Below are 25,429 nucleotides of genomic sequence, written 5' to 3' on the forward strand. Positions count from 1 at the left end.
AGATGTAATTTAAAATGGCGTTTAATATTTGTGGCATAATCGCAAATGTTACATTTAAAATCTTTTGAAACGTTGTGTTTTAGCAAATGATTCTTCAAATACCTCTTAGTATTTGTTGCATAATCACAAACATCACATTTAAAATCTTTTGAATCGTTATGTTTTAGTAAATGTTGCTTTAAATTGAACTTCTTATTTGTGGCATAATAACAAACGTCACATTTAAACACTTTTGAAACAATGTGTTTTATGACATGGTGCCTCAAATTCTTCTTCACATTTGATACATAGTCACAGTGTGCACATTTAAAATCTTTAGTATTCGTATGCGTTAAAAGGTGTACTTTAAAAAGTGATTCGTTGTCTGTTGTGTAGTCACAAACCGTACATGTAAAAGTTGCAGTTTCGGATTTAACACTTGAACAATTATCTTCTCCGCGACCACAATATTCTGTCCTCGTCGTCGTGTTCTCATTATATTCTTCTTTTATAGTACCCAAGAAATCATTGCTTACAAAAATGTTTCTTTCAATGGACAAATTTATTTCATCTTCTTGTTTTGGTTCAACTTTAACAAATGTAATTTTGTCATCCATAGCTATCTACGAGATTATTTTTAATTCTTATGACCACAAAAATACAACTTACCTAAGCTTAGAAAGAGAATAAACCACAAATTTTTTGGTGTAGGTTATAGCCTCGATTCGAAATATTTGTTGGTGCTTGAAGGGGTGCTTGTTACCAACACAGTGCACCATACATACATTTTTTTTCTATAACTGTACAGCATAAGACTGGTCACCTTTAAATAAAAAAGGAAAACTTGAATCAAAATGGCGACCTGATATCCACAGAGTGAAGATATCGTGTCAATCATAGGCGTCCATAATAATTTTGGGAAAGGGTTTTTTAAAATGTAGTTTTTGGCGAATTCCTCGTCTAAGTCAACCAACGAAAAGATATCCTACGAGTTCAAAGATCGGTGCTGTTGAATATGACCCGTGACTTAACAAGCTATGACATTTGATCATTGTCATGGGTAACTAGATCGAAAAGCAAATAATTGACGGTATTTGACGTATTTGGGCTATAGTGCATTAAAATCTTTGGAGGGAATTTATAAGCTGTCATATGATGTAATAATATACAGGGTGTTCCACATAATAAAGTTGTCTTATTTTTTAAATTTCAAATTTAGATTCAGTAGGAAAAAATATATACTCTGTATATACGCTGTTTATGAATGCGTTTCTGATAAAGAATAATTTAAATCTGACGTTACTACAAAATTCGATATGCTAAAGAATGGATCTCAAGTAGATTTAAAAGCACTTCCAATCATTTCCGATTTGTGAAGAATAACATTCCGAAGTCTCTTACAGGATTAAATATCATTGTTAATTAGCCGGACCTCCTCCAGTGCAGAAGGTATCTGAAGGTCCTGGACTAAAGTTGTATTTCGACATGAATGCCGCTAAGTGTCTTTACACTTCGGCATCTATCTCTGCACAAGCGAAAATTCACTCAAAAAGAGCAGATTCGTATACAAAAAATTGAAGCCGCTAATCAATCTAAATAAAAAAATGTAACGTCTAAAATGACGTTACACAACCAGATCGGGACGCGCGGTAAGAGCACCGAGGTCTCGTTGGGCGTGCGCAAACCTTGCTTGAAGTTACAGTGCCATAAAATCTTGGTTATAAGGACAAGCCTAGTATGAAGTCCTAAATCCGTAGTGCGAGACCAACGTGTCTAATAAACAATTCTAAAGACTTTCACTTATAAGACTATAAGGTAAACGTGACTCCGTCGCACGGCTCTCGAATTCTGAAAGCCGAACCACACACACGAGGACGGCAAATGAAAATTCACCTATAAAGCTAGTTTTACATCAGCAATAAATTGATCAAGTCGCTTTGGCAAGAAAGCTTTACGGGTGTAAACACAAAATTTGATGCAAAAACTTGATCAATTTCTTGTCGGATTAGTTCTATTTTTCTGGCAATTTTTACGTCAATTCAGTAGTACCAACTACCAGCAACCAACATAAATAATAAAATCAAGATGTTTTGATGATTTTTATGAGCTATAATATCGCGCTCTTTCTTTTTCTATTCCGAATCTTCCATTCAAGACAGAGGGAAACATTTTTACCCTTTTCACTTTTATTTTTACACAATTAAATAAATGACTACCTAACCTTAAAAAAATTAAAGGTTGGTAAAATTGTACAATGTCTTGAAAACCAACAAGAAATTGATCAAGTTGGCAGCAGTGTAAAACCAAGGAACTTAAGCAATAAATTGACAAATAACTTCATGATTTAATTGACGAAGAAATTGTTGATGTAAAACTAGCTTAATATAACACACTCACAGCTTCAAGCCGTTACTATAGTCACAAATGAATTTCAAGCCGACTCGCGTTATAGCGTTTTCGATTGGCAAAACTCGTACTGCACGAGTGTTGCACGAGAAACTGAAGAAATCCATGTGAAAATTGCTCTCAATGAAACATAAATATTCGTAAATATTTGCTGTCATTTGTCCATAACCTCATTTTAGATTTGTATTTATACAATGATTTAGGTAATCGACAAATCTGTATTCTAAAAAATGACTGAAACGATTTCACTATTAGGTATTTATGATAAACAATGAGGAATATAAATTTGAAATTCCTGTAAAGAACCAATCTTTGGCGTTCAATTTAAAGAGTTGTAAAGTAGAAGTTATATGGCTAGTTCCTCATCTTCGCTATTGCTAGATGACAACAAAAAACTCAAGAACAAATTCAAATTGGCGCACTTTTATTTTGAAAATTTGCTCCACGAGCTCTCCGACCTCGTGCGTCAAAATTTGCATTTAGTGCGTAATTGTTGCATCACATTTGCCAATGGAACACAGAAAATTGCCCTAAAATTACCAATAGAACGTAAAAATTGCACTCGTGCAGCACGAGTTTTGCCAATCGAAAACGTTATTAGTATAGCCACTAATGTACGTGCATCACGTAACAACACCACACGAGAAGTATGATTTTAAAGCCGGATTTATAGTTCCGTAGCCGTAAGAACGTAAGAACGGAACCGCAAAGTCTTACGTTAACGAAAATTATACGATTTATAGTTACCGTAGTGGTAAGAGATGAGCTTGCGCATTATTGCGAAACGAATTCTGCCATTGCATGTCATCTGTCAGTAAAAGCCGCTTTACATTAGGCAATTTTAGTGCAATGCAAGGCTTGTGCTATGCAATCTAAAATTGCCTTGCATTGCTTATTACGGTTTTACATTAAAGCCGCTTTACATTAGGCAATTTTCGTGCAATGCAAGAGCAATGCAAGTTAGAGATACGTTACTGCGCATGTTCATACGCAATTCAGGTGCAAGAAAATAAATAGAGAAAGTTCTATTTCACTTGCAAGTTTGGCGCAAGTTCTAGTAACTTTTCTAGTAATTTTGTCAATACCACAATTTATTTGGTTTCGCGTGTGTTATTTTTTTAATAGCAAGCGCCACCATATAACAAGCTGTAGCCAGTTTAATTTCCTTTTGTTTGCTCATACCTAATGGTCAATTTTATTAAGTTTCAAGAATAACCTTCTGTGTAAACAAACTGAAAAGTTTCAATTTTTGCAAAATATGTTGTCAGTACTGCAACACTTTTCTGAACTTGCACAAAAGTTGCAACACAATTGCATAAATGTAAAACCGTAATAAGCAATGCAAGGCAATTTTAGATTGCATAGCACAAGCCTTGCATTGCACTAAAATTGCCTAAAGGCCGCTTGACATGGAGCAATACTACGCGCAAGAACTTGCAGAAAAAAATTGCAAGGTCAAATCCTTGCATGCAATAAGCATTGCATGGTATTTGACATGGTGCAATTCTATTTCAATTGCCACATGTCTGCCAACAGAAGAAACATATGGATTTGTCAACAAAGTTGTTAACCTCAAATGAAAATTAAATTTTGATTGCTTGAAGAAACATGAAAATTACAAGAATAAATAAGATTAGTAAAAACAAGTAATGAGTGCGTCTCTCAGCATCACAGTTGCCGCCGCTGTATTTTACTAGGTTGGTGCCACAAAAACAACTAGATTTATCCCTAGAATTGCACGAATCATGCAAGAAAAATAGCACCGGTCCTATAAAAATTGCATGCAAGTCTCTTGCAGCAATTGATCAGCTGGCTTTGAACTGCGCATGCCTTTCGCAATTTTTCTTGCAACTTGCATGCAATTGCAATTTTTATTGCTCCATGTCAAGCGGGCTTAATGTAAAGCGGCTTGCAATTGTGTTGCAACTTTTGTGCAAGTTCAGAAAAGTGTTGCAGTACTGACAACATATTTTTCAAAAATTGAAACTTTTCAGTTTGTTTACACAGAAGACAAGCGCGTTAGCACGATTTACCATACGAAATAAAGATTTGTGCATTTCCTACGTACCGTAACCGTTCTAACGCAACGTTAACGCGAATTATAAATGTTCACGTGCAACAAGTAGGGATTATTTCCAAACGTTACGGTACGGCGTTGCGGGTACGGAACTATAAATTCAGCTTAATTGAAAACGTTACGGTACGGTATTGCGGATATGGAACTATAAATTCAGCTTTTAAATCCAAACAAGAAGTACCGTTGGCGTATATCGAGACACCGTTTAAACGACAAGTACCGTTGGCGTATATTGAGACACCGCAACAGCAATTCAACAAATTTATTCATTTCAAGGTCAGCAATTCAAATTTTATTCAAGTGGTAAAATGAAAACATAACATGTTAAGTTAATTACGCCAAATTTATGGTGTCAATTATTATCAACTGTTAACTTCCACCAGAAGTCACCATTCACAGTTGTGTCGGCTGAACGTATACCCAATAGGCGAGTAGCGAATATTAGCGAATATTGCACTCCAGCGTCTCCACACAACGACTCTGACATTTCGTGAGGTGAAACAAATCTTTGATCGCATTGTTTACCATGCATGTTAAATAAAAATTCGGCCTTAATGAGTGGTTTGTAGCAATCCGTACGGTTTAAGAGATTAGAGTATAGTTTTTCACGTTTGATTTGTATCTGATTTACTCGTAGAAATTAAGGTTGGGCCAGTTGCGTGTTACATTACAGTGTAGTTACAGCCAGCTGTCTTGCACGAATTTTAAAAATTCAGGCTTCTTTTCTTGTTGCATTATTGTTTAATTGTATTAAATTTCGTTCCTAAATAGAGACGTACGTAAATATTATATGAAACAGTAAAAATAATCAAACGTGCAAATTAGTTCGTAAACACGATTTCTGACAAGAATTGTCTCCAGAAACACCATTTTTAATATATTCTTTGGCGGGTGAAAAGTGGAAAATATCAGGAAACCATCTACACAACAAGAAGGGAGCAAGGGGCCGTTTTACAAGTCATTTAACGCGGGGATCCCTTTTAATAGCTTGATCATAACCTCAAATTGGATTATTGCACAAAAGAAAAATTACAAAAAAACGGCCGTTCTGGAGACGAAACTATGTAAAATAATAGCAAAACAGAGGTGTACTTACACTCTTCTCACTTTCTTTATCCAATTTTCTCTTCTTTGTAACTCATATGGCCTGTTGGGAAAGCTGTAGAATTTTACAGAAGAATCCATATTTATGTACGAATTACCTACTGCATCCAACAACACAACAAGAAACTCTGGACGAACGAAAAGTGTTTTTCGAAGTCATAATTGTTGTTTGATTTGGAGTAAGCTTGTAAATATTAATACAGTAATAAACGGTCGATGAACTTGTTTCACCACATCTTATGTTAAATTCGCCACCAGACGGCGCCATATCGGAATATGCTACTCGCCTATAAATGTTCAAAACAAAATTGCGTTAGCATATCCACCAAGGTACATGTGTCACGTGACTCGTCGTAACAACACCACACCCCCTGTCGTTGTGACAAGTGTTGAGTTGCTTCATCCCTTAATTAATGGGGTAAGGTAAAATTTTCTGTGTAGTTCATTCCTTGATACTCATTCATTCCTTGATACTCATTCATTCCTTACTATTTGTAGTTTATTGTAAGTTCTGCCCATCAAGGTAGTAATAATAATAGGTGGATGATAACAAACCCATCCATTTGGAGCCCTAAGCCCATATCTCTTAAGCTTTATCGTAAAGCTAGTTTGATCACAAAAACGCCTTCGTAGGTAGCCCTCAAAATCATTGTAGTCGCCATGTCCATCGAGGAAGCATTTGTTAAAATCGAACCGAAGCAAGAAGAGGTAAATTCGAGCTTTGAAAAATGTGCGGAACTGACTTCGGTCGCGATAAAAGAAGAATCTAACGAAGTTCCTTTGATCGATGAATTTTACAAGTTAGAGTATGCGGAACAACAAGACGATTGCGGTTTGAAAATTAAATCCCCAAGTGTAAAGGGTGACATTGAATCTGCAGATTTAAAATGTGACAATTGTGATTTTGCGACAACCACAAAAACGTATCTAAAACAACATGCAGTAAAACACAAACTTTCGAAAGACTTGAAGTGTGACCGGTGTGATTATGCTACTAATGTGAAATGCAACCTTGTGCGGCACCTCAGAACTCATACGCATCAAGCCATTCATCGCGTAAGATACAAAGTTTCTAAAGGCTTTAGCTGTGACAAGTGCGATTATGAAACGAAGTGGAAGTGTAACCTTATTAGACACGTCAAAACACACGAACCTGTTAAAGATTTCAAATGTGATATTTGTGGTTATGTAACGGCTTTTAAGTACAAACTTAAGCGACACCGCGTAATACATAACTCCAAAGATTTTAAATGTGACCATTGTCGCTATGCTACCAATAGTGAATATAATCTTAAAAACCACGCTCTTTCGCATACAATATCTAAAGATCTTATATGTGATCATTGCGGTTACGCTACGAATAGTAAAACGGTTTTTAAACGTCACATCCAAACACACGACGTTTCCGAAGATTTTAAATGTAACAATTGCGATTTCGTCACAAAGCAGAAAAGTTATTTGAAAAAGCATCTCATGGTACACAAGGCTTCGAAGGATTTCAAATGTGTTAGTTGTGGTTATGAAACGCCGTTTAAGTACCTACTTATGAGACACCTCGTAATTCATAACTCCAATGATTTTAAATGTGACGATTGTCCCTATGCGACCAATAGCGAATCTAAGCTTAAATATCACGCCCTATCGCATAAGGTGTCTAAAGATTTTGTATGCGAGCATTGCGGTTACGCTACAAATGGTAAGACACTTTTTAGACGTCACCTCCAAACACACGATCTTTCTGAAGATTTTCAGTGCCCTCATTGCGATTTCAGTACGAAGCAGAAAAGTTACCTGAAAAGGCATCTCACTGTACACAAGGCGAAATCGAAAGATTTCAAATGTGATAGTTGTGCCTATGTAACACATTTAAGGTACAAACTTAAGCGACACCGTTTAATACACAACTCCAATGATTTTAAATGTGACAGTTGTCCGTACGCAACCAATAGCGAATCTAAGATGAAATACCACGCCCTCCTATCGCATAAGGTCTCCAAAGATTTTGTATGTGAGCATTGCGGTTACGCTACAAATGGCAAAACGCTTTTTACGCGTCACCTCCAAACACACAATGTTTCTAAAAATCTCAAATGCTCCAAATGCGATTTCACTACAAATCTGAAAAGCTATCTGAAAAGGCATCTCGTGGTACACAAAGCTTCTAAAGATTTCAAATGTGACAAGTGCGATTTTGCGACGAACGTTAAGTACGATCTCGCCCAACACCTTTTAATGCACGACATTCCGAAGAATTTTAAATGTGATAGCTGCGATTATGCAACGACATCTAAATCACTTGCGATGAAACATCTCTTAACGCACAAAGCTTCTAAAGATTTTAAATGTGATAGCTGCGAATATGCAACGAATATTAAATACCGTTTCATACAGCATATGTTGTCTCATGTGATAAAACGTGAGGATTGTGAAACAAGTCTCAAGTCTGACTGTAAACAGGAGTTCGCTAGCAACGCGGCCATAGTGTTTAAATGTGACATTTGCGACTACACAACACATTTGAAACGATATTTGGCACAGCATCGTTTAATACACAAAAATTCTGTCGACTTCAAATGTGACCTGTGTGATTACGCGACGAATGCCAAACACAAGCTTAGGAAACATGCAAAAGTACACAATGATTGTAAAGAATTTAAATGTGAGAATTGTGATTATGTAACAAACTATAAGACGTGCCTTAAACAACACATGGGAAGTCATCACACCGATACTGCAAACTCTTAAGAAACCGGTTCGGGCAAATATAAAATTTGTATAGATAATTAGGTAAACTGAGAAAAAAATTGCCTTTTTTTAGCTATAGATAAGATTAATTTTTATGCAAATTGGTAAGTAGCAACTTTGAAAAGATTAGTTGTTACGAAAGTGTTGCTTGTAATTTAAATGAGTGATTTGTAAGCTCTTATTCAGCATCTTCAATAGGCAACTACTTAACGTTTGTCAAGTTTTTGTTTAACTTCGTATGGATACAATTGTTTTTGTTATTTACTAGAATGCATTTTGTCTTGTTAATTAAGTAATTTCATCTGTATATTGTAAGAAATAAATAATATGCTTGATGTGTCTATATCCCTTTAAATACCCTGTATATTTCAACGTCGGATGCAACCGGTCAAGTAGTTGGAGCTACGAGTAAAAATAAGAGGAGGGAATATAACGGTGGTGGGAAATAGCATAACGCGCGACGGAAGTCGTCAAAATATCACTTCCTTTGCGCTGGTCAGTTATGTCGACTTGACTTATGATAAAACAGAACAGACGATGTCACACAACACTTCCAATAATGACGCGTTTCTCCCCACTCTTCTCGCAATTTTATCACTTCCTTTTTGTCATTTCCCCTTTTAATGCAAGGTTCTCTCCTTTTATTTTTTACTCGTAGAGTTGGAGATTCTAGGGACATGAGCCACCGCCATCACCACCTGTCGATATTTTTTTGCTTGGATAGGTTCCCGTGAAGGTACATTTTGGCCGACATTATTTGACATATGAAAACGCGGATCCTGTCACTGTCAGTTTTCCACCAAATTCAAATTTTTTATATTTGCCATTTTAAAGTACTTAATAATTTCGGATCGGTTTGTGCTCTGGTTTATATAAATAACTCACTGCCGCATGGTGTTTTTATCACACGCAATTTTGTGAATTGAGAATGATTAGCTGCGTATCATGCAAAATTTCTCATAAAGGGAAGAAACAGGGCATTTCCTTTCATCAGTAAGACATGTCATTTATCATGTTGTAGGCGAGGTTGTAGGTACCTAGTTTATGTTTCTTAGTTTTCCAAACGAACCGGTACTTCGAGCAAAATGGTTACCTAACATTTGTAAATATAATCTCAAGAACAGCTCTCGAAATTTGCTTTTGTGCTCACAACGCTTCATTGACTGTGATTTCGACCAAAGGTTGCACCGGAAAATGTTCATCAAATATGCAGTAGGTACTATCAAAACCTGTTTTTACAGCTAAACGTGTGAGTTTATAATATGGTGTAAGTTTTTTTATGTCTTACTAACCTATAATAGCACATTTTATATCTGTGATACGCGGGCATAAAGTACCACTTTATGCCCTAGGGCATTAAGTATCACCATAGTAACTCATTTATACTTAATGACAAAACAAACAAATATTTGCAAGTAATTGAAAATTAGAAACGTCAATTATTAATTGTCAACACCTACTAAATCACAAGATTGGCCTTATTTCGTATAGTTTCTGGAACTTCTTGCTCATTCACAATGAATTGAATTATTTAAAATTACGTTTGACGTTTGGATGGTTTCAATCACATTAACAAATTCGAACCACGCATACTCGATCAAACATAATGAATTATTTTGTAAACGAATTTTGACGAAGAAAACTATTTGTAAAACATAAAATTGTGTATGTACCACGGGCATAAACTGATGTCTATACTCTCGGGCAACTAAAAAGCTCTCGGGCCATAGGCCCTCGAGCTTTTTAACTCGTCGCCCTCTTGAATATAAACATCACCATTATGCCCTTAATACATAAATAACTATTACGTGTGCGGATACATTTTGAGACTAATAAACAATAAATTATTATTGAATCTCTCTGCCGTTGTAATGAACCTGAGACCAACCAATCAATTGTAGCTATTGATCAACACAGTGAATTTAATGGGAGTTGTCAAGTTGTAGTGGATATAGTAAACTGGCCTTAATTATACTACTGGAACACATCGATGTATATTTAGATTTGTAATCAATGATTATATTAAATCTGCATACTATCCCATCCTTGTCTATTTTGTTTACTTCACCATGAGTATGTATTTTACTCCTTCTATACGTTTACTTTGTTATTATTCCTATTAGTGGAAAGAAAATTATATCTCTACGCCACTGAAGTGAGACGCTAATGATAACGGAAGTGGTGTGGTACTTTAATCACAGACAGAGGCCACTTTTGGTTCCCGTGGTCTACGTCTGGCCAAGCATTTGATTCCCTCCATTAGTTTTCTAACTCAATGTTTTTTTGTAATTTCTGGAGGGTGTTTTGGATTTGGGGGCTTGGCGTCACTTGTTGATTGTTAAAACTTGTTGGTGGTCGGATTATTGCATTTTGAATTGTATTCATAGAGTTTAGCTTTGTTTTTTTGTGTTTGTGCGTAAGATTCAACCACTTTGGTGTCGGTTAAAGTATTTTATGTAGTTTACTTTTATGTACTTATATGAACTGTGCCATTTGTTAAATCAGATATTTTCCATCTACTAATATGTAATTTACAACATGCGAGTTGTTAACTAATATCCATGTGCTTGTGGAAGTCTACGATATTTCAGGATTAGACCACGTTTAACTCAGTTACACGGTGCACGGGGGTGTACACAGTGGCGGTTTCTCAATAAGTGCACATGAGCACGTCCACTCCCAAAAATCATTTTAAAAAAACGAAAACAATAACAATTCTATTTATGTATTTAACATTCTTGCACGTTCGTATCTCGCAATAAAAATAGTTCACTTATCTGTAATGCAAAACCTAACGGGTACACTGACACACCGCTGAACGTGTATTAAGAATTATTCCCATTCCGCCTTCCTGTGCAGTGCACGATTAGCTACGATCTCTGATTCGTTCAAACGCTACGTCGCCTTTCCCCGTGCGCCCCGCGAAGGTCAAAGTTGTAAAGTATAGCAAGAGCACACTCTCATTGTGAACCAGTATTCGCCGGACTGCGAAGTAGAGCGTGTTGATCGTTTCGGTATTATTTAAAGACAATTATTACATTTAATTTACTTAAATTAGAAGATCAAATTAAAATAAAAAATGCGGATCGCCCAAAACCGAGTTTGGAAATATCGAAAATCAATAAAGGAAGTCGGGATTATAAACGATCGTTTAAAATAGACATGTATGAAAAACCTGACTGGTTATGCGGTTGTACTGTAATGATCTTAAGGGGTCAACTAACTTCACTCCGAACACTAAATTCAAATACGGCGGGGAAAAACTAAAAAGATATGGCTACCATGTCCAGCCTTCTCCTCTGCCGGAACAAATGGCTCGTGATCGGATCGCCTAGGACAGAGACCCTACATTTTACTCACCGTCAAGTTGTAACCGTTACACTCGGAATGGGGCTGCTATCGGGAAGGAAAAGAAACAGTCAAATGCGGCCTAAAGTATTTATTGTTACCCAAACAGATTCCCTAATAATTTGGAAATGCAGAAGTCCCTAACGAGTAGGCCTGTGCGAGGGAAGACCTCTGCCAGAGAAACCCTCGACTCGTGTTCGTAGAAGCTAAAGGGGTTGACGTTAATAAACAAGCTAACACGGGGTTTCCTGAAAATAATACAATACTCTTAACAGTACTTGGTAAATAGTAGTCATTACGGCGATATAAAATAGTCATTATTGGGAACAACGGATTGGAACAATACCAGGGGAATAAACTCTTCTAGCTGGCTTAGTCGGTACAACATGAAATAGCAATGACATCCAAACTCGTGTTCCCAAGCGTCAATTATCTCACGATTATACCCAAACTCGGTCACACACACCTTTCAGAAACGGAAGACTGTTAATTATAGTTCCACCCCTGGAACAGGTAACAAGACTGCTCTGGGTTTGCGAGTACAACTTGCCTAAAGCTGAAGGTTCGAAACTAGAGTCGCTTGCCTTGTGGTTTTCTTGCAATTTTATAATTTGATTCGCCGATGGACTCTAGTTTCTCACGGTCGAAAGATTAGTGTCCTCTCATAAATGGTCATTGCACACGTAGAAAATCAACGCTTCTACTCTACAACTAAGCTACTCAACAACTGTGAACACGAATCTGAATAGTCATATAGGCGCCTTCCAAGTTAACATAATAAACACAAATCCGAAGCTTCCCCAGCTAGAGGGTCGCTTTCCCCAAACATTTTGGCAAGATATTTAACACCAGGCATCCCCTTACAAACAAAGTACAAATTGGCAGATATGTGAATATTCGGATTTAAGTACAAATTGCAAAATGATATTATAAATATGAGGGAACACAATTTACATTACATGCAATTAATGAATTAACAAAAACCAATTACATCACCTGATATGAACTCTCGAATTGTAAACTACGGGAACGAAACTCTCTCGAAGGTAGTCAGCAAGCAAGTCCTTCACATTCCAAAAAGGCGCCGAACTTCCTTTCAACAAATAAAAACCCTCTTCACCCCTGAGTCGGAAAACTAACCCACCCCGGAATGGAAATTTCCATCCTATCTAACGGTAAATCCGGCTGTTGTTATTTAGTATCCCTCTTTTCAAAAACCAGGTACCTAACCCTAATTGATTACCAAAAACATTCAAATTCTAAAAATAAAATTCTAGGTATTTTGGTAGTGGCTCCGCTACCGGGAAGGACGGCAGTGTCTGGCTTCTTTGGTTGCGTTCGCAGATTTTGTTTTTGATGTTAAGTATCTAGCCTTTGTCATAAAGGTATGCCCATCTCAGCACCTTTAACAATAGTCTATTGTTTTCCGTGTTTGTTGTTTGGTGATGAGCTCGGTGATGAGGCATCAGAATCGACAAAGAATGGCGTTACAGACTTAGTGCATTTATCCGAAAAAATTGAAAAATATCAATCTTCAAAGCCACATCATATATCTGCTAAATTGAGATTTAATTTATTAGGTAAGTAAGATATAAGGCAGCAGTTAAATAGTGCATACCGTTTGAGTATCGAAAAACGTAATGAGGAAGTAAAAAAGAACAGGTATGTTTTATCCAAAATTATAGACCGTATAAAATTGTGTGGTGCTTTGGAACTTTCTCTCCGCAGCCATCGACAAATCGAGAAAATTCAAATCAATCAAATCAATACGCTTTTTTATGCCATTTAATAGGCCCAAAAAACTTCGTGTTGCGGTGACACTAAAAAAATTTTCGCCTCCGGCTTTTTGCCTGTGGCCCCATTTTTAAATTGTGCACCCCCAAGACACACCACTACGCGCCGCCACTGGGTGTACCTGTGTAGAACCTCGACTTCTGTGAAGTAGAGCATGCAATGCTAGGTGTATTTAGGGTAGGGTGACTCGTAACATTCGCGAATGTCTGTGCCTTGTTGTGTGTAACTAATGTCTTCCTGCCGTGAGAGGGAGATCGGACGTTAGAATAGAAAGGTATTCTAGAGCTAAGGCACGAAAGGATCCGAGGGCCCTCGAACCTCCAACTTTAGGGACGAAGTGCTGTAACCGAAGGCCGTCCTACCCATGGGCGGCGATCCATCTCTTAACCATCTTCAGTGTTGTGTCGTTAGGTGACCAATGTCAGGGGAGTGTTACGAAGCACAGGTAGTAGTTCCGGAAGTCTGGGTTTTATACCAATGTCATTATGTGGAAACTGAGCATAATTGTGGGCCCCACGAGCACACTGTGCATTGTCATAACTGCCCATTGCTACGTCACAACATGAATAATAGATCTGACATGTTTCTACAAACTTCACACCACTCCATTCGGTATATAATGATATGAATAACTAGTAAGGTGACATATCAATAAATGCATGAATGTGGTGCCCCTAACAATCTTAACTGCGCTACGGGTTAATAGGCAAATATGCCAGCCCAATCCCTAACAATATAACCGTGAAACAGGAGGGCAATCAAGCGAAGACGCTGGCCCAAATCTAACGAATAACCAGGTTCACCACCCAATGACTAACTAGTGTCACGTGTTCTGCTTAGGTGGTTGGTGTAATTTGCTTGTGATTAACATAGTTTGGGTTTTATTCAAGGCCAAGGTTTTTCTCAAGTTGCGCTCTTTTTCTCCTTGGCAGTCTGCTTTTGCGAGCGTGCGGCACCTTTAGGTTTTGCTTGCTTTGCTTTTAATGTACCACATCCAAATTCCCGGGTTTTCAGATTAAGTTTATAATAAATAAACTCGCAGACATTACAGCGTTTTATTTGAGTGTTCCTGCCCGACTGGGTCCCGACTCCCGAGTCATTGGGCCGTATGAATAAAAGTAATATACTTGCAAAATTCAAAGTAAATACTCGTAACTGCCCCTTCATACTGGTCTGTTTAGCATGGTTTCGCAGCGCTGCACTGCGTCCTTTCTTTCTGCTTAGAAGCGCTGCTAAGTCTCCCAGTGCGAAGGAGCACTTACGAGTATTTACTTTGAATTTTGCAAGTATAAGCATTTGCTTACTTTTATTCATACGGCCCATTGTGTTAGCTTCGTGTAACGTAAGGGGGCCCTACATGCATCATCAGCTACAAATGTATAAGGCAATTGTGTATTTTGACCAGGTAAGCATTCATGGGGAGGAAAGTTTAATGTATTATGATCTATTGCCCATTTTAAGGAGGATTCTCTATAAACTCCTCCATCGCTTACTCTACCATTGACACCAATATCAACGTACAGAAATTTGTAAGATGCATCTGCAACTGCAAGAAGCACAATACTGTGATCCCCTTTATAGTTAAAGTAGTATGATCCTGAACTTCGTGGAGGCCTAAAATTTATATGTTTTCCGTCAATGGCACCTAGACATAATGGAAAATTCCAATGTTTTTGAAACTCGGAGGCAATAACTCTCCACTCCAATTCTGTAGTTGGCATCTAAAGCAAAATCAGTAGTACACAAATATGGACATAGTAATGATGTACCTGTAAATATACAGATTTTAATTTTTCACAGATTGCATTACAAACGTCAGGAATTATCAAGCTAATGGTGCTTTCATGTATTCGGGTGGCAAACATTAGAGATCGATAAGTTTCTCCTGTTGCAAGGAATCTTAGAGTTAATGCTAACCTGTAAAACTCAATTAAATTTGAATTAACTTTTTTATATCTCAAACCTTGCTTCAGCAGAAATACTTTCTCTCATGTTAGTGGTTTGTTTCACAATATCACTTCGTATACATTCAAGAAGTTCATCAAAATGTTGTCCACACATTCTAATAAATTGGCGATAAGATTCTGGATCCTCCGTTCGCAATTCTTGTTCTAACATATGTAGAACACCTCTTCCATCTTGCCGCTTTAAAAGCCACTTTTCAGACCATATTCTTCTTTTTTTTTTAGTTTTTTGTTTCAGCTGCTTCATTACACTCCTATTTTTTTGGCATTGGCAAAATTCATAATAAATTGTTGAATTTAAAACAATTAATACCTATAGGTTATGTACAATCTCACACTTCAAACTTTGAGAAGCAAAAGTAACTACATGATTTTGTAGTGTTTTTATTCATACCAACTACCTGAAAATCGTTACTGCGCCGTCTCACGTAATATTTTTGTTCACAGAAATAATTTCATGTAATACAGGTCGGCAATTTGCTTCCTTTTTATTGTAAACAGATTTTTGTGAATAATTTTTTGTAACAAATCTGCTGTAAAAAAAGTTACCGTCTAATACAGGCTTTAGACGATCGGATCACGTGCCATCCTTTTTAACTTTCAGCGGGAACCGTGTTTTGATACTCGGATTGCAACGTTGCCACTTTGCCGTGAAATCTGTCATCTTCACTTCGAGCCTGGGGTGGGTTAAGATCAGTACAAACGTTCTGCCCTTATTCCTTCCAATGTTTCTGTTTTCTATATTTACTGTAGTGTTACCGTAAGATTGCGACAACTCTCTATTCTCTCTCACTCTAAGGCGCTCGTGTGGTGAACTCACCCATTGTTTATTGATTTCTTCTTCTCACCTAATTAATTACTGGTGGCGTGGTGTCACTCTTTTTCAACAAATTCTTACTCAGAAAGTAAGCTCTGAGATCTGGCTCTGTATTGATGTTTAATATCAAAATATACACATTTTTTTATAACATTGTTGTTCGGTATGGATGGAGGTAATGACACACCACTCATTAAAGTCGAACCAAAACAGGAAGAAGAAATCCATTCCTTTCTTCGAGGACACATCCCAGTAAGCAACGAAGTTTTCGTGACAATAAAGGCAGAAATTACCATTAGTACACCATGTTCTAAACCTCATAATGAAAAAGAACAACAACACCTTTTAACTCAGTGTAAAACAGTGTCAAAAGATTTTAAATGTGCTGATTGTGATTATGGGACCAATGTTAAAAGCAACTTAAAACAACATCTGCTAAAACATAAAGTTGCTAAGGATTTTAAATGTTCTGATTGTGATTATGAGACAAATTATAAAAGCACCTTCAAACGACATCTTTTAACACATAAACTATCTAAAGTTTTTAAATGTGCCGATTGTAATTATGAGACAAATGTTAAATGCAGTTTCAAACAACATATTTTAAAACATAAGGTTTCTAAGGAATTTAAATGTGCTAGTTGTGATTATGGGACAAATAATAAGCACCTCTTCAAACGACATTTTTTAAAACATAAAATATCTAAGCATTTTAAATGTGCTGATTGTGATTACGGAACAAATGTTAAAAACAACTTCAAACAACACGTTTTAATTCACAAAGTTTTTAAAAATTTTAAATGTGCTACTTGTGATTATGGAACCAATAATAAACATCTCTACAAACAACATGTTTTAACACATAACGTTTCTAAGGATTTTAAATGTGCTACTTGTGATTATGGTACAAATAATATATACCACTTCAAACGACATCTTTTAAAACATACAGTTTCTAAGAATTTTAAATGTGCAGATTGTGATTATGGGACAAATGATAAACACGACTTCAAACAACATCTTTTGACACATAAAGTTTTGAAGGATTTCAAATGTGGTAATTGCGATTATGAAACAAACAAAAAATACAACTTTAACCAACATCTTATAAAACATAGAGTTTGTAAGAGTTTTAAATGTGCTGATTGTGATTATGTGACAAATGATAAGTACATCTTCAAACGACATCTTTTAATTCATAACGTTTCTAAAGTTTTTAAATGTACTGTTTGTAAATATGGAACAAATGAAAAACACAACTTAAAACGACATCTTTTAATTCATAACATTTCTAAAGATTTTAAATGTGCCGATTGTGATTATAGGACAAATGTTAAACACTATTTGAAACGACATCAATTAAAACATCGGGTTTCCAAGGATTTTAAATGTGCTCATTGTGATTTCGGGACAAAAAGTAAAGCCCATCTTAAACAGCACCTTTCAAAACATAAAGGAGTCTACGGTTTTTAAATGTGCTAATTGTGATTACAATGTATACTAGGGTTTGTACTCTAGAATTGTAGCCTCCCTTACATTGTTTGTTGCAGTGATATTGAACAGAACTGTAGGATCTCCTAAATATTTTTTAACAAAGCAAATACGTTACTAACGAGTTTTTGATGTGAAGAAGCTAATTTGAGCATGTATCTAAGAATAATAAATTTCGACCAATCGCAAACTTCTATTTTTATCTCGTTTAGCCCCGTAGAAAAACCGAAACTGACATCGAAATTCTCGCAACCCGTCTTCACACTATCCCAAAACCCATCCATTTTTAGCTTCTTTTATAATATACAGTGCTATTTATTAAGAAGTAGACATGGGGATTTACTATGTCTACTTTTAAATGACAATATCTCTCCTGAAAGGCGCTTAATTTTATGCAACCAAAATAGCTTCTTAAAACAAATAAAAGTCTGGCTGTCAGATTAATTTGAATATTGATGAACCAATCTCGACTCGAATCTCAACTATAGACTTCAAATTCCCGCACGAGGGTCAACACTACCTATTTGGGGGAGAGACCTTGCTAACAAAAAACTATTCGACTCAAAATGTTTGTGCGATATGAGTTGGGATTGACTAGTTTCCACATGTTCCATATTTTAAATGTGGAATATGGCCTCCAAGTCCATGAAATTTTTCATTTTCCCGTTACACGTACCAAATTTTACTAGACGTGTGGCACCAAAGACGATTTTGATTGGACGAAGGGATGCGTGTTGATTGGCAGAAACCGTCGAAGCTATAGTTGGACGTAGTGTTTGGAGAAATTAATGTTGTACGGATTAGACCGTGAAATATAGCCGTAGGGAATTGCGCGTTAGGCCACGAGAGCGTTGTGTTCCGCAGTTAGAAAAGTTAATTAAGCCGGGCACCTTCAAAAAGTACAGCAGGGTGGTAATATTTTAGTTAAGTTTAGTTAAAGGATTAATTTCGAAACCGAAACATGGTGTCGTTTGAACTACAGAAATATTAGTGCAAGAGGCGCGTTCATTGAGTTTGAGGGCGACTACGCTAATTCGGACAGTACTAAGTAATTCAAACTTTTGCACTTTCTAATTTTAAATAAGTGGTTGCCACGAAGAAATTGATTGCAGACAGCGGAAGTAATCGCAAAGTTCAACTCCTTGACCCTGAACGGGAAAGTGGACTAAAAATCAACCGCCGGACGTAAGCCAGGCGTCGCATTACGCTACTTGTACGCAGACATCTCATTTTCAATGCCAAACTTGTCTTCCGACGGATTGCGTAAATTTTGCAATCGGGTGAAATCTCCAAAAAAAAATGCATAATATGAATAGATCATCATTTGTAACTACCCAAGTGAAGTAGATGTTTAGCAATAAACATTTTCCGTTAAAATAGTCAGTACAACTTAAAAAATACGTAGATTTATCGTGCATGATTCGCATTACAAAATAATTAACTATTGGCTGTTGCGGAAACCTTTTTGACGGCAGTTGGGGGCTTGGGTTCGCGCCTTTCCAATATCGTGATTGGCGAAAAATCTAAATTTTGAACCTGCAACACACGTTATACTAACGTTAGGGAATTTCTGATCGTTTAACCTGCGGCAAGTACGTTATGACATAGTGACGATAATCCCTAGTTTCCGAAATTGGATTGCCGTGGAACGTAACCGTTCTCAATTGCCTTAACGGCCGCAATCGGAAAACCTCGTCCACATTCTTGATTAGGTTTCCGTGAAAGTACACGATACTCAAATTGGGAAATTTGAGTATGCACTCGTCTATTTCGGTTATGTAATTGAACGAGAAGTCGATCCAGCCGAGCTTGGAGGGATCCTCGAGCGCCGAATTTATCAGCGCGTCCATGTGCCGTATGTTCGGTAGCTTGTTGTTGTTGAGCCACACGGCTCTGGTTAAGTATCGCCGACTCGTGGCGCCGCGGATTGGAATTTGACCGATGCGCTGCGAACGTGGCCCTTCAATCGCCACACCTGCGCAGTGTTAAATTAGTGCCGGTAGTTTCGCTTACAACTCACACCTTCCAAACTGGTGAGGTGCTTGAAGGAGAAGTCGACTGGCTTTCCCACTTCCAGTAGTTGCTTCTCGGTTAGTTTAATTACGCCTTCGGGCATGGTGGAAGCGATTCATAAAAACACTGTCACATCTGAAATTTAGGACAATCGCTTACTGTGATCGTATTGGCTTACTATAATCGTTTTCCCATCTAAATACTTCGTAGGTGGCTATTCGGCAAATCCCACCAGATTTCGGTTGGCAGCTTGTGTAACTAACATGATGTATAGGGTGCTTCGTATCGACAATCATATTCACAGGACGTTGCTAAGGTTGGGGCATCTCAATTAATGGATCATTGCTCCGACTCATTAACTGGAAATGTTCCACACTGTATATATAACACTTATAAGAGCTGCCAACCGTGCGAATTTTTACAAGGCGAAATCTGTCTGCACCGAACAGGAAAATAAACACACTACTCATTTAGATTGATTAGCGACTTCAATTCTTTGTGTATGAACGTGCCTTTTTTAGTGTCTTTAACTGTTTCGTCCGTGGAGAGGTAAATGGCGGGGTGTTAAAATTAGTTAGTGGCATTCATCTCGAAATACAACTTTAGTCTAAGGTTACCGTCTCCAGGACCTTCAGATACCTTCCGGACTGAAGAACGTCCGGCTAATTTACAATGTATTTCATGTACTTTATGTGGAAGATGTTATTTTTCACAAATGGGAAAGGAGTGGAGTTGGTTTGAAGTCTATTTCAGCTGGTCATTCTTTGGTTTATCAAATGTATTACATTAACGTCAGATTCAAATTCAAAACTTGTGTAAAATGTGTGTTTAGTATTTTCCATAGTAACCTACTAGATTACCCCTCAATATTAAATACCTTACCAATCACCAATAGACCATGATAATCTCAATAGGCGCCAGGTGGCAATCGCTACCCACCTTCCAGGTCTTGCAGCTCTTCAAGTGAAATGTAATGCACTCATCTATCATAAAAATTAACATATATATTGGCAATGTAATTAAACGAAATACGAACTGCCCGCTTTACAGTTCAGGCAAAGTATTCCATTTGCGTTCCTATCTGGTAGGTTATGACTATGACTGATCACAAATAGCACATTTAAAATATTTCTTTCTTATGTTTCAAAGGTTTTACTTTTTGTCCCAAAATCATAATTGGTACACCTAAAATCCAATAAACACAATCAGCACATTTCAAATTGTTTTTAAAATCCTTATGGCCGTTTGCACCGACAAATTAAAGTGGAGCTTAGCTTAAGCGTAGCTTAAAATCCATGGCAACGATTATTGAGACAATGGTTGCCATGGATTTTAAGCTCCGCTTAAATTTGTCGGTGCAAACCGGCATTAGAAACCTTATTTTGAAAAGTGTTTTTTCGAGTGTTTTTGAAGAGCAGATTTATAATTTGTCTCATAATCACAATCAGCACATTTAAAGTCCTTAGAAACTGCATGTCTGAAAGAGTGTTTTTTAAGAGCTGATTTATAATTTGTCTTATAATCACAATGTGCACATTTAAAATCCTTAGAAACTTTATGTTTTAAAAAGTGTTTTCTAAGAGCGGATTTATAAATTGTCTCATAATCACAGTCAGGACATTTAAAATCCTTTGAAGCTTTATGTTTTAAAAAGTGGTCTTTAAGAGCTGATTTATAATTCGTCTCATAATCACAATCGGCACATTTAAAATCCTTAGAAACCTTATGTTTTACAAGGTGATTTTTGAAGTTGTGTTTATCATTTGTCCCATAATTACAAATGGTACATTTAAACACTTTAGAAACTTTATGTTTTAAAACGTGTTTTTTAAGAGCGAATTTATAATTCGTTTCATACTCACAATCAGCACATTTAAAATCCTTAAAAACTCTATGTTTTAAGAAGTGTTTTTTAAGAGACGATTTATAATTTGTCTGATAATCACAATCACCACATTTAAAATCCTTAGAAACTTTATGTTTTAATGAGTGCTCTTTAAGAGCGGATTTATAATTTGATTCATAATCACAAACTGCACATTTAAAATGTTTAGAAACTGCATGATTTAACAGATGACTTTTTAGGTTACGTTTAATATTTGTCCCGTAATCACAAGTAGCACATTTAAAAAACTCAGAAACTGTATGTTTTAAAAGATGCCGTCTGAAGTGGCTTTTATTATTTGTCCCATAATTACAAATACCACATTTAAAATCCTTAGAAATTGTATGTTTTAAAAGGTGTTGTTTGAGGCTGCCTTTAACATTTGTCTCATAATCACAATCACCACATTTAAAATCTTTAGAATCTGTTTTGCACCGAGTTAAAAGGTGATGTTGAAAGTCAGAGTGTGGTTGTACTTCTTCATTATAAAGAGATTTAGAACACGATGTACCAATGGTAATTTCGTCCTTTATTGTCACCAAAACTTCGTTGCTTACTGAAACGTGTCCCTGAAGAGAGGAATAGATTACTTCTTCTTGTTTTGGTTCGATTTTAATGAGTGGGGTGTCATTATCTTCATCCATACCTAACAACAATAATGTTATAAATAAATGTGCTAAAATTCTAAAAACCTGTTTTGTTTTACCAAAATTTTATTTTGGAATTAAACAATACAGACCGAGATCCCAAGGCAACTAGACATTACTTACTCACTGATAACAAAACTTACTGAATAGAAGAGGAATAATTCTTGCTCAGTTAACACCACGCCACAATTATTCTTGGTTATAATAGGTGGGTTCGGTAATTTTATCTACTGCGATTGCGTACAACTATGGTAAGCCTATGCGCATGTGTTCGTGACGTCATTGGGATAACTTGGCTCTACCACACAATAAAGTAATGGGGGTTTGTACCTATAGTCCTACCACTTAATAAAAGAGTATCCCCTTGACGGATATGATGAGATTTGTTCAATCTCTCTCAACCGCGTCAAGTTTCTCACATTAAATGACAAAAGTATGACACATTCCTGAAAAGAAACAGAAGCTTGCAAAGCTTGTTTTTACATAGTACTCCGCACACAAACGGTCGATAATACAATTAGAAAATCTTAAAATTACTTACGAATTTTTTTATCTTTTAATAATCTTGAAATCTGGTCGCGAACAGGTATAAACATTATCAGTGACTGCTCTAAGGTTTTTTTGCCTTTATTTTTGAGTGGCCGGGTTTCAGTCAAGGCTGCTCTACCAACCTAACCCACTATACATTTACAAATATCCATGCCCAAACCCGGTTTCGAACCAGGAATCCTTAGCACCACAGTCCAGTTTTAACTGTTGTAAATGATTCATGATATTGTATTTTTTAATTTTATCAAGTGAGTAAAAGTCAATCAATAATATTTTTTAAAATAATAAAATTTGTATCATTCTGCGAAGCCTAAATCTTCTTAAAAGTTATTTTCAACATTTGGCGACCGTGACAGGACAAGGGGTTTGTGTAAAATCTCTCTGCAATAAGATTGTTAACATTTTAGGCTGATTTTTAAACGATTTGTGTATCGTTTTCGTTTGTACGACTATACGCTTTAAAGATATGGATCGGGCAACGAAGTCGCGTTCAGCGGTACGTAGGGCGTTCACGACGATCGCAAATAAGTTGACTGAGATGATAGAAGCAGAATCACCAGACATTAATACCATTCGTGCCAATTTAGAGCTGTTTCATGATAAAGCTGAATCTCTACGACACGCCAATCAAGAGATTTATAACTTGATGTTGGATGCTGACGCTACGGAGGATCAGTTAGATACGGAAATAGCATGTGTAGATAGGTATGAGTTTTCTTTTAAGAGCTTGAATCTGCAATGTGAAGAACTAGTCTCTTCTGCTGTAATTTGTAATAATGGAGCTCATAACGAAACTCAAAGCGTTTGTAGTGAAACAAATAGTAACAAAGGGATCTTTCGCAGAATCAAGCTGCCTACTATTGAATGTAAAAAATTCAATGGTGATATACGTAATTGGTTGTCATTTTGGAGTCAATTTCGTAAGATACACGAGGACAATGTACTCACTAATGAAGATAAATTTCAATATTTGATTCAAGCAATGTCTTCAGGTACTCGTGCAAGTGAATTATTAAATAGTTTTCCTCCCACGGGCGACAATTATACTGAAGCTATTGAAAGTCTAAAGGATCGTTTTGGGAGGAAAGACCTATTAGTTGAAGTCTACGTACGGGAGCTATTAAAAATTATTTTAAATAAGGCATTGTCTCCTAATAAAAAACTAGGTCTGTCTAGTTTATATGATCGTATTGAAACACAATTAAGAGCATTAAGTACTCTTGGAGTGACAACTGATACATGTTCCGCTATGCTATACCCTTTAGTCGAATCTTGTTTGCCAGAAGATTTATTAAGAGCTTGGCAACGATCATCTCAGTTTTCGGGTAATGCTGGTGGAACATTAAAAACAAGATTAGATGCTTTAATGTGTTTTATAAGGTCTGAGGTACAAAATGATGAACGCATTAATTTAGCTGTTGAAGGGTTTTTACCTCAGACAGATAATAAAGACAAGAAACCCAAATTTAAAACGAGTGAGTCGATACCGACTGCAGCAGCTTTACTGTCAGTAAACAGTCTTGCAAAATGTTTGTTTTGCGAAAAAGATCATGCTAGTGAGTCATGCTTTATGGCTCGGAAAATGTTACTGTCGGAGAAACAACACATTTTAAGCAATAAAAGGGCATGCTTTTCTTGTCTAAAATTAGGACATAACAGTAAAAGATGTCGTCAAAGGCTAAAATGCATCATTTGTAATGGTAAGCATGTACCACTCATGTGTTCAAATTTAGCGAGCAATAAAGCTGCTACTTCTGAGAACATTGTGGAAAGAAGTCATCAAACCACCTCTGTTGAAAAAGCATTGTCTAATATTTCAGACACACACGTTTTTTTGCAAACTCTTAAAGTTTTGATCCGTAACGATAATACTATGCGTGAAGTACGCGCTATAGTGGATACTGGTTCTCAACGTTCTTACATTTTAAGATCAACTGCAGAAGAATTAGAGTATCCAGTTAAGAGGCGGGAGAAAATTATTCATACCTTATTTGGAGGTACCAGTACTGATGAGCAAGATCATGCATGTTATGATGTAAGGGTCTTAGATTTGGATCAGAGGTATGCTTTTCGATTCGAAGTTTTAGAACAATCGATTATCTGTGACAATATAATACCAGTCTTTAATGGACCATGGATGAATGAATTAGACAGATTGCAGATAAAAATATCGGATGTTACAATCGCCACTCCGGTGGAGATACTCATAGGCGCAGATGTTGCTGGAAAATTACTAACAGGCAAAAAGTATGATTTAGATTGTGGTCCGGTAGCTGTAGAAACGTATTTGGGTTGGACATTGTTGGGCAAAGTTCCTGTTCTAAACAAGCCGAAAGGCATTACCACAATGTCTGTGACCTCGATGTTATGTAAAGATGTTACCAACACAAAGTTATCGAATTTTAATGTTATCGGCATTGTTGATCATGTTGAAATACAATCTAAAAAAGAGATCAATTTAGCAGTCAACGAGTATTTTTTGGAAACGGTTCAAATAGACGAGGATGGATGGTATGTGGTACAAATGCCATGGAAACAAGGACACCCACCTTTAAGAAAGAATATAGATATCGCTAAAAAACGTATCGAAAGTGTAGCTAAGAAACTACA

At 36.6% G+C, this 25,429-nt stretch overlaps 6 protein-coding genes across 11 annotated transcripts in view; 2 read left to right on the plus strand and 4 right to left on the minus strand.

The window, feature by feature from the left end:
- Window positions 1-5,587, minus strand: part of LOC116162240 (zinc finger protein 91-like) — a 12,768-nt gene extending 7,181 nt beyond the window's left edge. Inside the window, exons 1-3 of one of the 3 annotated variants that reach the window (XM_031475801.1) lie at window positions 5,559-5,587; window positions 649-802; window positions 5-602 (exon numbers count right to left, since the gene is read on the minus strand). In XM_031475801.1, the coding sequence (XP_031331661.1) occupies window positions 5-596 (592 nt within the window). In that variant the 5' untranslated portion in view covers window positions 597-602; window positions 649-802; window positions 5,559-5,587. Of the gene's footprint in view, window positions 1-4; window positions 603-648; window positions 942-5,558 lie in introns of those variants that run through there. The other 2 variants (XM_031475804.1, XM_031475800.1) reach the window with 2 other exon arrangements.
- Window positions 5,588-5,894: 307 nt separating this feature from the next.
- Window positions 5,895-8,586, plus strand: LOC116162244 (zinc finger protein 708-like). Of its 2 annotated transcripts, XM_031475811.1 has the most exons (3): window positions 5,895-5,984; window positions 6,200-7,262; window positions 7,311-8,586. In XM_031475811.1, the coding sequence occupies exons 1-3, from the start codon at window positions 5,901-5,903 to the stop codon at window positions 8,309-8,311; spliced, it is 2,148 nt and encodes a 715-aa protein (XP_031331671.1). In that variant the 5' UTR covers window positions 5,895-5,900; the 3' UTR covers window positions 8,312-8,586. The 2 variants fall into 2 exon arrangements, with proteins under 2 accessions (XP_031331671.1, XP_031331670.1); XM_031475810.1 differs by having other exon boundaries at window positions 6,200-8,586.
- A 5,770-nt stretch (window positions 8,587-14,356) lies between these two features.
- On the minus strand, window positions 14,357-15,659 carry LOC116161477. Its single transcript, XM_031474830.1, has 4 exons — window positions 15,417-15,659; window positions 15,223-15,370; window positions 14,811-15,174; window positions 14,357-14,430 (listed from the first exon to the last, which is right to left on the minus strand). The coding sequence occupies exons 1-4, from the start codon at window positions 15,569-15,571 to the stop codon at window positions 14,357-14,359; spliced, it is 741 nt and encodes a 246-aa protein (XP_031330690.1). The 5' UTR covers window positions 15,572-15,659.
- A 1,295-nt stretch (window positions 15,660-16,954) lies between these two features.
- LOC116162290 (zinc finger protein 64-like) lies at window positions 16,955-17,907 on the plus strand (the record flags this gene model as incomplete). Its single annotated transcript, XM_031475896.1, has 1 exon — window positions 16,955-17,907. A coding segment is annotated over one exon (753 nt), but the record flags the coding sequence as incomplete, so codon positions are not given.
- Window positions 17,908-19,115: 1,208 nt separating this feature from the next.
- On the minus strand, window positions 19,116-19,885 carry LOC116162279 (leucine-rich repeat-containing protein 51-like). The gene is made up of 3 exons (XM_031475882.1): window positions 19,748-19,885; window positions 19,309-19,700; window positions 19,116-19,261 (listed from the first exon to the last, which is right to left on the minus strand). Exons 1-3 carry the CDS (start codon window positions 19,839-19,841, stop codon window positions 19,163-19,165), a joined length of 585 nt encoding a protein of 194 aa, XP_031331742.1. The 5' UTR covers window positions 19,842-19,885; the 3' UTR covers window positions 19,116-19,162.
- Window positions 19,886-20,801: 916 nt separating this feature from the next.
- Window positions 20,802-22,860, minus strand: LOC116162262 (oocyte zinc finger protein XlCOF6-like). 3 transcript variants are annotated; one of them, XM_031475844.1, is made up of 3 exons: window positions 22,414-22,860; window positions 21,115-22,269; window positions 20,802-20,923 (listed from the first exon to the last, which is right to left on the minus strand). In XM_031475844.1, exon 2 carries the CDS (start codon window positions 22,265-22,267, stop codon window positions 21,116-21,118), a length of 1,152 nt encoding a protein of 383 aa, XP_031331704.1. In that variant the 5' UTR covers window positions 22,268-22,269; window positions 22,414-22,860; the 3' UTR covers window positions 20,802-20,923; window position 21,115. The 3 variants fall into 3 exon arrangements, with proteins under 3 accessions (XP_031331704.1, XP_031331703.1, XP_031331705.1); XM_031475843.1 differs by lacking the exon at window positions 20,802-20,923 and having other exon boundaries at window positions 21,047-22,269; window positions 22,414-22,859; XM_031475845.1 differs by lacking the exons at window positions 20,802-20,923; window positions 22,414-22,860 and adding an exon at window positions 22,330-22,403 and having other exon boundaries at window positions 21,047-22,269.
- Between the last annotated feature and the right edge of the window lie 2,569 nt (window positions 22,861-25,429).

Source organism: Photinus pyralis, unplaced genomic scaffold (genome assembly GCF_008802855.1).
Source record: "Photinus pyralis isolate 1611_PpyrPB1 unplaced genomic scaffold, Ppyr1.3 Ppyr1.4_LG10, whole genome shotgun sequence".
Lineage (NCBI taxonomy): Eukaryota > Metazoa > Arthropoda > Insecta > Coleoptera > Lampyridae > Photinus > Photinus pyralis.